The 17,516-nt window shown below is 37.7% G+C and overlaps 1 protein-coding gene across 3 annotated transcripts in view; it reads right to left on the bottom strand.

Annotated features, from left to right (window-relative positions):
* The window catches only part of LOC124965505 (contactin-associated protein-like 3), a 214,094-nt gene that overhangs the window by 64,670 nt on the left and 131,908 nt on the right, over positions 1-17,516 (bottom strand). For all 3 annotated transcript variants that reach the window (XM_047526489.1, XM_047526491.1, XM_047526490.1), the window contains exons 10-11: positions 15,830-16,001; positions 2,742-2,848 (exon numbers count right to left, since the gene is read on the bottom strand). In XM_047526489.1, coding sequence (XP_047382445.1) covers positions 2,742-2,848; positions 15,830-16,001 — 279 coding nt within the window. The remainder of the gene's footprint in view (positions 1-2,741; positions 2,849-15,829; positions 16,002-17,516) is intronic.

Raw genomic sequence — 17,516 nt, 5'->3', positions numbered from 1 at the left:
GAGTAGTCAACCTAGTGACATCTCCTGTGTGAGTCACATATTGCCTTGTTGGGAAAACCCTTTAAAAAGTCTCAAATGTAGATATTGACTGCCAGGAGAAATACATCACATGAGGTATCCACACAGATCCTAGTAGGACTGATATAAACTTAGGCCTTTTCACAGTGATGGCTCTCTCTCTTGCTCTCTTTCTCTTCCTGAGTGTGTGTGTGTGTGTGTGTGTGTGTGTGTATACAAACATACACAGTATCTACTTATATAGTACTTGTATATGTATATATGTTTATGTATGTTATATATGTACATATGTAACCCATATATATATTATAAAACATATATATTCCCATTTCAAATAGTTAAGAATGACCCAGGAAGGAGTATAGATATTATTTTTCTCTCATCTCACAGAATAAGAAGGACAAAGAAATGTCTGCTTAGTTCAAGGATATTACAAAAGAAAATGTTCTTTTGTACAATATCATCAAGGGTCCAATGTGTCAAATTAGAGGCCTTCAAATAAAGAGTTCAACTAGTACCATCTCCAACTGATGGAAGTACAGACAACATGGATTGTTTTCCCGTTATGCTTGGGTTTTGGCTACTTATATTTACATTTCTATAAATAAATGAACATGTTAATAACCCCTAGGAAAAGAGCCCACAGTGATGCATACACATATGAATTGCGTAGAAGAACAAAAGAAGAGAAAGAATGATTAGGAAAAAAAATTAATCTAAATGGGAATGTATATATGCATTAATTTTATACTTGGAACCCCAATCCCTGTCCTGTACCCTACCAAAAATAATGGCTTCATGATCGCATGACTTTGGTTTGGCAATATCCAACTTTCTTTTAGTATATCCTTAGAAGATTCACAATAAAAACCAATTCAGTTAACAAACCAAATCATGTGCTACAGGGAGAAGACCCTTTATATTTATCAGTCACGTTTTTCTTTTCAGTGTTATTTGGAATTATGTTTAGAATACAGCTACCAATAACAAAGACATTTAGTCAGCATCTGCTTTGTCTAAGACACTTTTCTAGTGTGATGGGGGATACTATAAGTAAAAGAGACTATCTCAGTCTTAACTCTGTGACTGTGGCCAAATCCTTTGCCCAAGATTTCCAAGGTGAGATGTCCATCCCCTTTCAAAGGACGTGTTCCTTAGCAAATTCTTACCTAGCAATGTACAATTCAATAGAGATGCAAGTGGAACTTATCACTGGATATGTAGGGGGTGAGTACCTCCTTTTGCTTCTCTGTGGAACTCCCACATCTGGAGCTCAGGGATCTCATTCCAAACCCACACTAGCTCCCTGAGATTCAGTTCCTGCAAAGTTAGATTTATGACAATCCATTCTCTACAGTATATCTCACAGTTTATACTGGAATAAAATTAATTCACATGGAAGAGTTTTCTTTCTTTTTTGCTTCCCCCCCTTAGTCCTGGGTCTTGCACATGGTAGAAAATTGTTCTACCACTAAACTATATCCCCAGTTCTTTGTAGAAAATCGTTCTACCACTAAATTATATCCCCAGTTCTTTCTAGTTTTTACTTTGAGACAGGGTCTCACTAGGTTGCTGAGAGTCTTGCCAAGGTTGGCCTTGAACTTGCAGTCCTCTTGCCTTAGCCTCTCACAGGTGTACACTACTGTGCCAGGTCCGTGGAAGGTTTTTTAATGGTACAATGCTGGTATTCCCCCATCAGGAGGGACTGAAGGAGGCAGACATGAAATGTCATGCTCCTCCTCTGAAAGACCAAGGGAGAGGGGAAGTGCTATGGAGATGGGACTCCAAACATCAGGAGTGACACACAAATTTAAAAAAAACAAAACAAAACAAAAATTCTAAAACAAATAGAAACAAAAGCTAATAATTAGAAAAACATGAGTACTTCATGGGCTCTGTCATATGCTTCAGAAGCTAATGATTAGCGATCAGTAATGTTTTGTTAGCTTGAAAACTGACAGAATAATTCTTGAGGAATGAGATGGGTGGTGGTTGACAGACCTGGTTCTAGGCTCAGAGCTGTGAGTCTGCTCTCAATCTCCTCAGCCTCCTTCCTCCCTCAAGTGCAAAGTGTAGATGATAATAACTCTTACCGCCTAGGGTTGTTTTGAGAATTCAAGGAGTTAAAATATGGAGAGGACTAAAACTGGGCAGGCAGGTGGTAAATTCTGCAGATGTGCCAATTCTTTCCATCTCCATCACCATCAAATAACAGCGAGACTGGGTAAGACCTGAAAGTGTACCTGTTTTCTCTTCATTTTCTAGAACTACTGCCACATTTGCACCCCATCTGTTACTTCTCAGGTGGTCCTCATTCAATTTCATATTGACATCCTGGCTTACATTGTCTTTGTAAGACAAGAACTGAGAACTCTATGTGCACCCAGACTGAGGAACAGCCCAAGATATACATTGTGTTACACATTGTGTTAGGGATAGTTTATTTTTAACTGCCTATTATATTTTATTTTACTATACTTATTTTTCCTTTGTTGGTTATTTTCTTTTTTTTTTCTCTCTATGTTGTTTTATTTGATACTATGAATTTTTAAAGCTACTTTAACATTATTAGGAAATAAAATTGATCAAAAATAAACCAGCCAAAAATGAGTCTGTAAAAGCTTCTTGTTTTCTGGTACATGGGTGCGCAGACACAAACACATATGCACAAAATAATGAGTGGGAAATAAGAACAGAAAGAGTCAGTGGGTTGTGTGGCTTACAGGAATGGCAGGTGGCTCCCGCGTAGCCAGTGTGAGCGCAGTCACAGGAGAAGGTGTCCCAGGACTGGGAACATTCACCCCCGTGTTCACAGTAGCTGGGCAAACACCTAAAGGACAGACACACTGTTGTTTCCCACATTTAGCCATAATAAAATTGTGCATCTCATAGTAGCATAGTACAGGGAAAAGATGAAGGACAACAGTCAACAGAAATATTTCAACCAACAGGACCAAAGACTGTGGAGGGGGGTCTGTCCTCAAGGTCACCTAACACTCAACCTCAAGTTAGTAAGTGCAGTAGATACTCATGCATTTGTGACAGATATGTTTTTAACACTTCTCTTTTTATCAGAAAAAATTGTTTGCTTCTCATAAAAACATAAGATTGATTTCATACATGACTGGGATATAAATTGCTTGCAACAACCATAGATAGACATACATTTCCCCTTTGTCCTTCTGCACCCTTGTGATGTGACACAGCAGATGTTTCCATCCACAGGTACAGCCTGTATCTCCACCTTGAATCTAAGTTGGGTGCATAACCAACTGTGACCAAAGGGACATATTAACAACAACATAATATTGAGTAACCAGACAAAGTGTTCTTTTGTAAACCTCAAATATATTTCTGATATGTATGAACAATGAAGTTTTTTTTGGCTAAAAGCACAAAAATCTGTGACATGTGTTATTTTCTAATTTGCCTACATTTCCCAAACCATTGGCTTTAATTCTTTTGATGTCCATCATGACTTTAAGTGCATACAAATTTTCATGGATAAATACAGACTTGTTCACAAATCTGAAACAGTTTATGAGATCATGATTTATTCTTATTCCCTCTTCACTTCAGTTCATTCCACACAACTGCTAGAGAGAGAGATTCACAGCCAGAGTAAAATGTTTGCTTCTAAGAAGACACTATAGGGCTAGGCTGGGGATATAGCTCAGTGGTAGAGAACTTGCCTAGCATGCACAAGAATTGAATTCAATCCCCAACATTAAAAAAAAAAAAAAAAAAAAAAAAAGGACAATAGAATGTGAGCACTTAGAACAGCAAGGAGAAGCAGGCAGCTCCTATTCTGTCCAATCTGCTCTGCTACTCCAGTGTCCAATTTGCAAATCAAAAATGTAAAACAAACACCATCAGGTGGAAAGTAGAAAAACCAAAAGATAAAAAGAAATATCTATTTTACTTTCTTTCCCCTCTAACACTGCACAAATTAAACTTCTAAATGTTGAAATTCTTGTAGATGTCACCAAACACAATTCTTTAACTTTTGGTTTTCTTTGAAAAAAAAAAAAGGGAAAAATATTCAATATCAACAGAAGCAAGAAACAGTCAAAAATGTTTTTACTCTAAGAAATATGTATTCGATTTTGAGACTCTACTGGGATAATGCTTATTTATAAATTCTGACAGAGTTCAAAAAATAGATTGTCAATCTTAAGGCAGTCAATGTTGAAAGGACATGATAATCATTTTGTACCAGTGAGGGTCACTTTATTCTATGGGTTCATACAAAATCCTGTTCAGCTTACTTTACAGAGTTAATGCTGAGGATAAGGTACTCATACCTTGCAAGTCAGCAGATCAATTACACAGCAGTGGAAGGAAACAAGAAAATATAGTAGAGATGCAGAAAGCTACACATTTAGTACCAAACATTAAACAACCTGAACTAATTCTAGTCTGGTTTAGCTGTTCTCTATAGTTTGGACTTTATTTCTTCTACATAGATAATACAAGTGGTGTCAATGCCAAGCTCAGGAAGTTAACTGGAGAGCTACAGCTTGGGGCGGGAGCTCTGGTCTTTCCATCCCTCAGCTCTAGTTCTCCAGAACTAGACCTTCTTAGAGGGACCTTCTTAGCCTGCAGATCCACAGTAGAACCAGCAAGGTACTGCTAGCCAGGATGATGAAGCAGCCATTCTTCATAGCTTAGATATGAGAAGTGGTGGAAGCCTTCCCAGACCCGGTATGACAACTCCTCTTCATCTGGAGGCCAGTCTTGGGAGCTTGGAACAGGGAAGCGGAGAACATCCTGGATCTGGGGCCTGGTCCTTATGGGTTTCCTCTGAGGAGGAGGAGGTGAGGGAGGAGAATGTCTTACCCTAATACCACCATCCTGATTTTCTATGGCCGACTGAGCAGGATTATGAAAATGGTGACTGAGGAACAAGGTGAAGGAGTGATCTCACTTGTCAATAATGTGGAGAACAAGACTGTGACTTTGAAGAACAGTGTCCAAGTCCAGGCAAGGCCCACAGTCCATCTCCTCATGGAATTAAAACATGGAACACAAAAGCCTCAACTATTTGGAGAAGTCACGAAACTGCACGCAATTATCCTCTTGAGCTTGATGTCCACTTCTTCCAAGGAGTTGAAGGAATAGAAACTTTGGGATACTACTCCTTTGCCATTTGGGACACTGACACTAGAAAGAAGACTGATTTTTTTTTTTTTTCAAGAGGACACACATGAACACTGCTGGGAGTCCTTCCAGGCTTCAAGGGAAAGAAGCAAGGTTCTGTGCTAAGAGTTGGAGGGTGCACTTCACAGGAGAAAACAATGATATCTCTTCATTGCCAGGGCTGGGGGCAGGCCAACTTGCTTTCCTCAACCACCAACCCCTAGGCCTCTGTAGCTCTTACTTCAGTGGCTACAGTTACTGGCCTTGTCCAGGCCTGAGGGCTTCTCCCATAACCCCATTTCCTACATTCCTGACTAGATCATTAGTCCACAGAGAGACCAGAGAAAGATGTCAGATGCAATAAGAAGAAATTAACGAGTCAGTGTATCCCACCATGTGAGTATGTGCCTGTGTGAGCACACAAGCATGTGCTGGAATGTTAGTGTACCCATTATATGTGACTGTGTGCCCATTATGAGAGTATATCAGTGTGTGTGAGTGTGCTTGAGTGTGTACCTGTACATGAGCATGCCTGAGTATATCTGTATGAGGGTGCAGGTACATCTGTGTGTGTCTTACCTAACTTGAATATAGATCACTCCCAAAGATGTGGGGTTCATGGGGAGCCATGTGCTCAGCATCCTGGCTCTGCTTACACAGAGTGAGGTAATATCAGTCTGCTCCAAGAACAGACAGTATCCATGAAAAGGAAGCTCATGGCTCCTTCAAACCCAGCATGGGCCTGGACACATCTAGATTCCAAGAAGATGTCAACCAGAGTTGATGTAGAGGAGGGAAACAAGGATTCAGATATTCCTAACAACTTAATGTTTGAAAAAATCGTTAAGAAAGCAGGGTCTTTAGCCTGATGAGGAGTTGATTCTGGCAGTCGGTTTAACTATTCAGCAGATAGTTACAGGGCTTAAAGTGGGAGACCAACTGCTATGGTTGGAACACGTACCCCAAAAGTTCGTGGGTTAGAAACTTTATCTTCAAATTTATATGTTGGAGTATTTGGAGGTGAGGTCCTTGGGAGGTAATTAGGATTAGATAATGTCCTCAGGGTGGGTCTGCCACAATGGCACTAGTGGCTTTGTAAGAAGAGGAGGAGAGACCAGAGATGGAACATTTGCTGTGTTACCATGTGTTCATGGAGCAAAAAGTCCCTCACTCAATGGGACTATCCCATCTTGGACTTCCCAGTCTCCAAAACAGTGAGCTAGATAAAACTCTATTTTTTAAAAATTTTATTTATTTATTTTAAAATTTTGAGACAGGGTCTCACTAAGTTGTTTGGACCTTGCTAAGTTGCTGAAGCTGGATTTGAACTTGCTATCCTCTTGCCCCAAACTCCCCAATCACTAGAATTACAGGTATATGCCACCATACCCACCTAAATCCCTATTTTTTGTAAAACATCCAATCTGTGGTATTCAGTTATAACAATGGAAAATTCTAAGACAGCAGAAAAGACACATTCAGAATTTAGAGGAAAAAATTCAGTTCATCACCAATGAACTATTTTGTCAATAGGCAGAGAGGGGTCTTGTTTGCAAAAAACTGAGTAGAAGCAGGATCATTTTCACTTAACGATAAGCTAAAAAATACATCCCTGCTTTGAGGTGAAAGCTCCAGTAGGTGACATGTCACAGTCTCCTCTCAACTTTAAGGTTGTTTGCTTCTGTGGTCCTCCAACTCTATCAAGATTTAATAGCTAAAGCTCTTGGTCCTGTCCCTCCAAATATCCTGCTTCTCCCCCATTATCATCCCACTGAGGGACACCAGCCTTTATCCAGCTGTCTGCATGGGATTAGCCTTGACTGTTCCCTCATCATTACCCCAAAGGCTTGCAGCGAATCAACTTGTGATTCTGCTCTCCAAAGAGTTTGTAAATAATTCTCATTTCCTGGTTCCCTACTTCAATTCATCTTCATTTTTCACATGAGAGAAACTACAGCAGCCTCTAACCAGGTTTCCTGACTTCCAAACACACACTGTCTCTCTCTTGCTTCCTGGACCCAGGTCATCTGTCACCTGTGCTCAGAGTCTTGCTTATACACACACAAGTGATTTCTTAACTTCAAGTTCTTCAGCAATTTCCCAGGGCACCTCAGATGAATATTTAGTCTTCAAGTTAGCACCCAGGCCTCTGGCCTGATGTAGCCCATGACTGGAGAGGCAGCCTCATCTCCAACACTCCCTGATCTCCTCAAACTCAGAATTTCTACACCAGCCATCCACACAGGGGTCAGATTTCCCCCTAGCATTGGGGATTTGGGCACAAGACTGTTATTTCTACTGCCCACTCCCAACTGGACTGACTTATCCACCTTCTGTCCCATTCAGGCATCTCTTCTTTCTCCTTGGACAGCCTGCCTTGACCCAACACAAAATGAAGCTGTCTTCACATGGTGCCAGAGCACCCTCCCATCCAACTTCCACTTCATTCTATTTACTACAGTAGGGATTGGCCAAATTTTCCTCCAAAGAGAAAAATAGTAAATACTGTATGTTTGTGGGCCATATTCTCTTTGTCATAACCACACAGTTCTGCAATTGTTAGGAGAAAGTGGATATGGACATCATGCAAATGAACTGATGTGACCCTGTCTCAATAAAACACTTGACAAAAAACAGCAGCAGCCCCTGGACCCAGTGTGTCAGTTCCTAGGCTGTAACAAGGCACAGTTTCATCAGGGTGCTGGCATTTCAAATCTTGTGCTTCAGAACCCATGAGGGTGGCCGGACTGGGTGCAGAGTCAGGCCCCTCTACCATCAATTTGAAAAAACAAAACAAAACAAAACAAAACAGTTCATTGTTTTCCTTTCTGATGTTTTGGAACTCTTTAAAATTATACTTATGGCTAGGAATATAGCTCAGTTGGTAGAGTGCTTGCCTAGCATGCACAAGGCCCTGGGTTTTAATCCCCAGCACCATCAAAAAAAAAAAAAAAGTTTTTTGTTTTTTGGTTTTTTTTACTTATGTACATTCCACACTTTTTAATGATTTGAAAATGATTGCTAAAGGAATAAATAATATCATATTCTACCTTAAAATGTTCTAGGATACAATTTTTTTTAAATAAAAAACTCTAAGTTCATAGTAGTTTTCAAAATTTTCTATTTTCTTGTAGAATTTGGCTGAGAATCTATCTGGTCCTGGCCTTTTCTTGGTTGGTAGGCTTTTGATGACTTCTTCAATTTTGGTGCTTGAAATTGATCAATTTAGATTGTGTACATCTTCCTGATTCAGTTTAGAAGGCTCATATGTCTCTAAATATTTGTTGGTCTTCAATATTTTCTATTTTGTTGGAGTACAGATTTTCAAAGTAACTTCTAATTGTGTTATGTATTTCAATGGTGTCTGTCGTGATCTTTCCTTTTTCATCACAAATTCGAGTAATTTGAGTTTTTTTCTCTCCTTCTCTTCGTTAGTGTGGCTAGGGGTTTATCAATTTTGTTTACTTTTTCAAAGAATCAACTTTTTGTTTTGTCAATTTTTGAATTGTTTCTCCTGTTTCAATTTCATTGATTTCAGCTCTGATTTTAATTATTTCCTGTCTTCTACTACTTTTGGTGTTGATTTGTTCTTCTTTTTCTAGGGCTTTGAAATGTAATGTTAGGTCATTTAGTTGTTGACTTTTTATTTTTTTAATGTATGCGCTCAATGCAATGAACTTTCCTCTTAGTACTGCTTTCATAGTGTCCGGGAGATTTCGATATGTTTGTCATTGTTCTCATTTACTTCTAAGAATTTTAAAATTTTTTCCCTGATGTCTTCTGTTATCATTGCATCATTCAATAGCATATTATTTAGTCTCCAGGTGTATGAGTAGTTTTTGTTTGTTATTTTATTGTTCATTTCTACTTGCATTCCATTATGGTCTGATAGGATACAGGGTAGGATCTCTATTTTTTTGTATTTACTAATGGCTTCTTTGTGGCATAGCATATGGTCTGCTTTGGAGAAGGATCCATGAGTGGCTGAGAAGAAAGTATATTCGCTTGATGATGGATGAAATACTCTGTAAATATCCATTAAGTCTACATCATTGATTGTATTATTTACTTCTATAGTTTCTTTGTTCAGTTTTTGTTTGGAGGATCTATCCAGTGGTGAGAGCAGTGTGTTAAAGTCCCCCACTATTCATGTATTTTGGTCTATTTGATTCTTAAAATAGAGAAGGGTTTGTTTGACATACATAGATGCTCCATTGTTTGGGGCATAAATATTTAAAATTGTTATATCTTGCTGTTTTATGCTTCCCTTAAGCAGTATGAAATGTCCTTCTTTATCCCTTCTGACTAACTTAGGTTTGAAGTCCACTTTACCTGATATGAGGATGGAGACCCCTGCTTTTTCACTGGGTCCATGTGCATGGTATGTTTTTCCCCATCCTTTCACCTTTAGTCTGTGGATGTCTTTTTCTATGCGATGAGACTCTTGAAGGCAGCATATTGTTGGGTCTTTCTTTTTAATCCAATCAGCTAGTCTATGTTTTTTGGTTATTGAATTTAGGCCATTGACATTCAAGGTTATTATTGAGATATGATTTGTATAGAAGATCTTTAAAGAAGAACTGATACCAATACTCCTCAAAGTATTTCAGGAAATAGAAAAGGAGGGAACCCTTCCAAACTCATTCTATGAAGCTAGTATCTCTCTGACACCAAAACCGGACAAAGACACATCAAGGAAAGAAAACTTCAGACCAATATCCCTACTGAACATAGATGCAAAAATCCTTAACAAAATACTGGTAAATCACATACAAAAATATATTAAAAAGATACTACACCATGATCAAGTGGGGTTTATCCCAGGGATGCAAGGTTGGTTCAACATCCGGAAATCAATAAATGTAATTCACCACATCAATAGACTTAAAGTTAAGAATCATATGATTATGATTATTTCAAGTGATGCTGAGAAAGCATTTGATAAAATACAGCACTCCTTCATGTTTAAAACACCAGAAAAAATAGGAATAGTAGGAATATACCTCAACATTGTAAAGGTTATCTATGCTAAGCCCACAGCCAACATTATTCTTAATGGAGAAAAACTGAAAGCATTCGCTCTAAAAACTGGAACAAGACAAGGATGCCCTCTTTCACCATTTCTATTCAACATTGTCCTTGAAACACTTGCCCGAGCAATTTGACAGACCAAAGAAATTAAAGGGATACAAATAGGAAAAGAAGAACTAAAGCTGTCACTATTTGCTGATGACATGATCCTATATTTAGAAGATCCAAAAAACTCCACCAGAAAACTTCTAGAACTAATAAATGAATGCAGCAAAGTAGCAGGATATAAAATCAATACATGTAAATCTAACGCATTTCTATTCATAAGTGACAAATCCTCTGAAAAAGAAATTAGGAAAACCACTCCATTCACAGTAGCCTCAAAAAAAATAAAATACTTAGGAATTAATCTAACAAAAGAGGTAAAAGACCTCTATAATGAAAACTACAAAATATTAAAGAAAGAAATTGAAGAAAATCTTAGAAGATGGAAAGATCTCCCATGTTCTTGGATAGGCAGAATTAACATTGTCAAAATGGCCATTCTACCAAAGGCACTATACAGATTCAATGCAATTCCAATTAAAACCCCAATGACATTCCTCATAGAAATAGAGAAAGCAATCACGAACTTCATCTGGAAGAACAAGAGATCTCGAATAGCCAAAATGATCCTGAATAGAAAAAGTGAAACAGGAGGTATCACAATACCAGACATTAAACTATACTACAAAGCAATAGTAACAAAAACAGCATGATATTAGCACCAAAATAGGCAGACCAATGATACAGAATAGAAGACACAGAGACAAAACCACATAAATATAGCCACCTCATATTAGACAAAGGAGTCAAAAACATACAATGGAGAAAAGATAGCCTGTTCAACAAATGGTGCTGGCAAAACTGGCAATCCATATGTAGTAAAATGAAATTGAACCTCTATCTCTCACCCTGCACAAAACTCAACTCAAAATGGATCAAAGACATAGGAATTAGACAAGAGACCCTAATAGAAGACAAAGTAGGCCCGAATCTTCATCATGTTGGCTTAGGATCAGACTTCCTCAACAAGACTCCCAAAGCACAAAAAATCAAAGCAAGAATCAATTAATGGGTTAATTTATTGATTCTTGCTTTGATTTTTTGTGCTTTGGGAGAAATCTTTTTCTCAGCAAAGGATACAATCAAGAATGTGAAGAGAGAGCCTACAGAGTGGGAGAAAATCTTTTCCACACACCCTTCAGATAGAGCACTTATCTCCAAAATTTATAAAGAACTTACAAAACTTTACACCAAAAATACAAAGAACCCAATCAATAAATGGTCCAAGGAACTGGACAGACACTTTACAGAAGAAAACACACAGGCAAGTAATAAATATGTGAAAAAGTGTTCAACATCTCTAGTAATTAAAGAAATGCAAATTCAAACAACTTGAAGATTTCCTCTTACTCCAATTAGAATGGCTATTATCAAGAACACAAACAATAACAGATGTTGGCGTGGATGTGGGGAAAAAGGCAAACTTTTACATTGCTGTGGAGTTGCAAATTGGTACAGCCACTCTGGAAAGCAGTATGGAGAATCCTAAGAAAACTTAGAATGGGCCCACCTTTTGACCCAGTTATCCCACTCCTCGGTTTATACCCAAAAGACTTAAAATCAGCAAACTACAGTAACACAGCCTCATCAATGTTTATTGCAGCTCAATTCATAATAGCTAGATTGTGGAACCAACCTAGGTGCCCTTCAACAGATGAATGGATAAAGAAACTCTGGTATATATACACAATGGAATACTATTCAGCCATAAAAAAGAATAATATTATGGCATTTGCAAATAAATGGATGGAATTGGAGAATATCATGCTACGTGATATAAGCCAAGCCCCAAAATCCAAAGGCTGAATGTTTTCCCTGATAAGTGGAGAATGATATATAATGGGGGTAGCGGGGTGGGGAATGAGAGAATAATGGGGGAACTTTAGAATATGTAGAAGGAAATGAGAGGGAGGTGGATATGAAATGTGATGGAATGAGTCCCACTAAGTTGCTTAAAACCTCATACATCATGTATAATTACTTGAATGGTAAGATTCTACATTGTGTACAACCATAGAGATGAAATTATGTACCCCATTTGTGTACAATGAATCAAAATGCAGTTTGTATTAAAAGTTAAATAAAAAAAAATAAAAAATGAGTTAGACAAAAAAAAAAATTTCTATTTTCTATAAAAAACACGATGTTCAATATGTGCTGTTAGAATTGGCATGGAGAAGATGAATACTCAGCCTGAGACCATGCAGGAGGGAAGAGGTGGGGACTGTAGCCCGATGAGCAAATAGGAAAAAACACTGTGGCCCAAGTTAGAGGAAATTGAAATCCTAATATCCAAAACCCAATATTATATACAACATAATGTACAATATACAATATACTACTGTCATCCTTGAAGCCTGTTAAGGTTCGAATCTGGAATGTCCCCAAAAGTTCCTGTGTTGGAAGCATGGTCCCCAAAACAGCAAGTTTCAGAGGTGAGGCTTTTAGGCAAAAAAAAAGGGCTCTGCCCTCATCAGTGGATTCATCCATTGATATCTGAATGGACTACCGGAGTGAGATCTCACCGGAGGAAGGAGGTCACTGGGAACATGACCTTGCATGGTACCTGTCTTGGGTCCCTTCCCCTCTCTCTCTCCCTCTGTCTCTGCTTCCTGGTTACCATGTGCTCAGCAGCTTTTTTCTGCCACAGTTTTCCACTGTGATGTTCTGCCTTACCTCAGGGCCAGAGCAATGGATTTGGCCAACCATGGACTAAGACCTCTGAAATCATAAGCACAAATAAATTTCCTCTTCTAAGTTGTTCTTTGTGGTTATTTTGGTCAAAGTGACACAAAGCTAACACACCAGCATGCCAAAGCAACTGTCCATTTTCCCCATAAAGCATCTCTTGGAGCAACTAGAAGACAGATCACTCCATGTAGATGCATCATGGTTTGGCTCAGGAAGGATACTGATGATCCTGTCAGATTATGAACATCTTTTCATAATCTGTTGTGTCATTTGAGTCAGGAATGCTCTACGTATCAGGAATTATTAATTTCATTGCCAAATGGATATGTTATGAAATCCCCTGCATTATTAGACTAAATCATGACTGTACATGAGCAAATCTGACTGTTCTTAGCAGACAGAGCAGTGATCTGGGTGGATGTTCTGGTGCAGTACACAGGGCTGGTGAGAGCCTGGGGTGGGGATGTTTGTTTTGTCCTGTTTTTAAACGAATCTATTTTATAGTACATTGGACATAAATCTATTTTATAGGCATTAGTAGATATGGCCTAAAGAACACAAGAAAAATGAATGCTTTTTATTAGAATGAGGGCATGTGTTTAGACATTAAACCATCAGAACCATAAAAAAATTACAATTAGTGACTATATTACCATACAAAGTACCACAGCTATTTTCATAGCAATTTAGAAAGTAGCCATTAACCTCAATTTTTGCATAAAGATAATTTAATATTCTACACTTCTCCAAAGAAAGGTACATACTTACATACTTCTAAAGACTTTTAAGCATGATATGGAAAAATCTTCCCATTTTGATGACATTTACATGTAGACATATAAGACATATATATAAATATGTATACATATACATACATTATATGTACATTATTTTGGCAAAAATATATTTAAGGCAACACAAATACAAAAATTCTTTTTTTTTTTTTTTTTGGTACCAGGTAATAAACCAAGGAGTGCTTAACCCCCAACTTTTTAATTTTTTTTTTTTTTTTTTTTTTTTTTTTGAGGTAGGGTACCACTAAGTTGCTCAGATCCTCAATAAGTTGCTGAGGCTGCCTTTGAATTTGTGATTCTCTTGCTTCAGCCTCCTGAGCCACTGGGATTACAGGTATACACCACTGTGCCCAGCTCAGATTCTTTAGGTAAGGTAAATATTGAGATTATACCATACAGTGTAAGGTAATTCTGATGATACTAAAACAACTTCCTGTGAACTTCACGATTGCACTTATAACTTAGGCAACTGCCAGTGAAAAGTCTTCCAACCTTTGACCTCTAGCCCACTAGACAGTTGCTACTCTGGGTAGGAACTCTGTCCTGAAGACACCAATGAAAGTGTTATTTTATATTATCACAACAGTAGTGGGTATCAGTGTTTCTAGTCATTTAATTCTCTTCTTAATTAGTGTCCATCATTGCCAGAATATTTATGATGTTGAACAAGGAAATTTACTTCAGCTAATCCATGCTCTGTAGCAATACCTGGACTAATAAAGTAAGTGTTCCTGGATCCTCTAAGTGAAATTCAAGTAATGAAATGGTTTCTTAAAGGAAATCAGCACCCCATAATTTGATGTCTAGATCCTCTCCTGACACTGAGACTCAGGAGTCAGAACTGGCTGCAGTTATTACTTAAGAATGGTGGCAATTTCTTTGCAATCACCCCCAAAAATCGTAATCTGAAAATCAGGATTGTAGGGTTCTGACTAAATTCTTTGAATCTTTGATTTCACTACAGAAGAATAAATTGTAAACATATCAACATAAACATCTGCATTTAAACAATTCTTATGAGTCAGTGTTTCATGTACCAGGAATTATGGTCTTTGAACACATTGCCAAATTGCAATTGTGACTTAAAGTTTATTGGATATGACATGGAATTTCAATTAATGGTAAATTTAGAGTAGACTTTTTTGCACAAAGTATTTTACACAGTGTGGTCTTTCAAGAGGTTCAAAGGCATGGATATGGAAAGATTTAAGAAATTAGTTTATGTATTCAATATAAACTTTTTGTACACTACTTCAGAGAAGGTATTAAACTGGGTATACATACTACAGAAAAAAACCTTTTAGTCTATATGGCTAAGCTGATTCTTATAGCCAAAATGACTAAAAGTTAGGTAATACGATTAAGAAAATTACTTGAATACAATTATAATGTTTAACAATTTTAATATGTTATAGTGGTAAACATTTTCTTATCATCTTCATTGAACTGGTGCTGTGTTCAGCTCTGGGGCAACTGGGGAATGTCTTTCTTTATTTCACTTACAACATTGCTAAAAATCCCTGAAGCTTCAACCTTTCTTGAAACAAGATTTACTTCTCATTTTCCCTATAGAAAAGGGACTTTTCTATATGACTTTGATTTACTGGCCCTCACTGATCTTTTTAGAACAGTCTAATCTGATTTCTGTAATGGAACAATTTTTAAGAATATCTATACTTGTCAGTATTTATTCACATCAATGGTTATGAGCATCAGTAGTACTCTGTAAGACTTTAAGGGGTTTACAGGTGTATGAAAGAAAAATTCATGAGTGTGTCTTCCAAGCCACTGTTGTTTGAAAGGAACAACTGTTTAAAACCAAAGACATTGTTTTCTTCTTTTCAATATGCTATAGTTTCGATCTTAAATCTTCCCCAAAGGTATAAGTGTTGAAGACTCAGTCCCCAGATAGTGGGAAGTGGTAGAATCTTTAAGAGGTAAGCCTACTGTAAAGGAGAGCATGAAAAACTGTGTGCTTTTGCAGTTGTTCCTGTGTTTTTAATTTAAAAACAAAAATAGGTGTGCTGTAATGACCTAGGATGGCCCCCTACCTGTCTGTGATGCCACAGGAGTCTATCTGCAGGTCGCTGAAGCTCCCCAGCACCCCTTGCTGTACCAAGATAGGATCCACCGCTGTGCCACCAATGGACATGAGCCTCAGACAGCCCTGAAACCCTCCCAGGGGACTTTCACATCCAGAACCAGAACTGTTGTCAGGATAGCCTGAATACAGAGACAAAGACAGGAGAAAATCAACAACTGTACCAGAGCTATTTCACAGAATTTATTGCATAAAGACTGCTGTTTCCCTTGTCTACAGACAGCTGAGGATTAGACTTCTAAGCCACCTTGGGAACGTCACAGATAGGAGGATGGTAGAGGGATGATAAAAAGAAAAGTTGGTAAAGGTAGAGCATGAAAATAAATCACTATATTTGGGCTTGTGGGAAGATAAGACAAGAGACAAGACAAGACAAGACGAGAGGAAGAAAAGATGTAAAATCCTGCAAGCAGTTATTGCACATTTGACTTGAGCAAAACAACATAAGAAATCACTACTTTTAGCATGATACTAAACCACATAAACTGAAAGACATGTGACAGTAGTGTCAGAAGAAAATTACAGTATATCAGTACTGGCTAAGTCAATGCTTGCAAAGTAGTTTTAAATTGAATATTGATGTAGATATGCTGAACTTATCTAAACACTAAGTTAAATATCTGCTCTAACAGGTGCATTTGCACATGTATGCATACACATACTTTAATAATAATATTGTATAATAATTGGTCAGAGAAATCTAACAATAACTTATATTGACTTCTCTAATCAAATATCTTTAGTCAAATATCTTTCAACATTATTTTTCAACATTAACAAACAAAAATTAACAAGTAGGACTGGGGAGATAGCACAGTCGGTAGAGTACTTGCCTTGCAAGCACAAGGCCCTGGGTTTGATTCCCAGCACCGCAAAAAAAAAAAAAAAAAAAAAATTAACAAGTATTTTACAATGATATAGCATTGCAAATAGAAAGATTAGCATCTATAATAGTCCATTTAAAAAAGGGCAATATTAACAGTTAAATTTTACAAGTCCTGCCATCCCCATCATTAATCAGTTTGCTATAAATTACAAACTGCATTTCCTATATGGTTTTATTTCATGCCTGAACTTCTTAAGATGACTGTTATAGTTTAGTTATAGGTATCCCCCACAAGCTCATGTGAGACAATGCACGAAAGCTTATAGGTACAATGATTGGGTTAGAAGAGTCTTAATCTAATCTGTGCATTAAACCTCTGATATGGATTAACTGGGTGGTGACTGTAAACTGGAAAGGTGTGGCTGGAGGAGGTGGGTCCTTGGGGGCATGCCTTTGGAGTGCATATTTTGTCTGTGGTAAAGGCAATCTCTCTCTGCTTCTTGGTGCCATGTCCCCAGCTGTTTTCCTCAAGCCACACCTTTCCACCATGATATTCTGCTCCCTTCCAGCCCAGACCAACTGAATTGGTCATCAATGGACTGAGATCTCTAAAACCATTAACCCCCAAATAAACCTTTCCTCCTCTAGAATAGTTCTTATCAGTTTTTTGATCACAGTAATGAAAAAAGTTGACTAAAACAATAACAGTGGTCTTATAACAATTAAGAGCAAGGACATGACTCTGAAATTCAAATCAAAGTAAGAAGAGTCCACAGCACATCCAGTAGCCCATGTGGAGACAGCAGGCACT

Source organism: Sciurus carolinensis, chromosome 15 (genome assembly GCF_902686445.1).
Source record: "Sciurus carolinensis chromosome 15, mSciCar1.2, whole genome shotgun sequence".
NCBI lineage: Eukaryota > Metazoa > Chordata > Mammalia > Rodentia > Sciuridae > Sciurus > Sciurus carolinensis.
The sequence above is the reverse complement of the archived record's forward strand: the minus strand, read 5'-3'. Positions and strand labels throughout refer to the sequence as shown.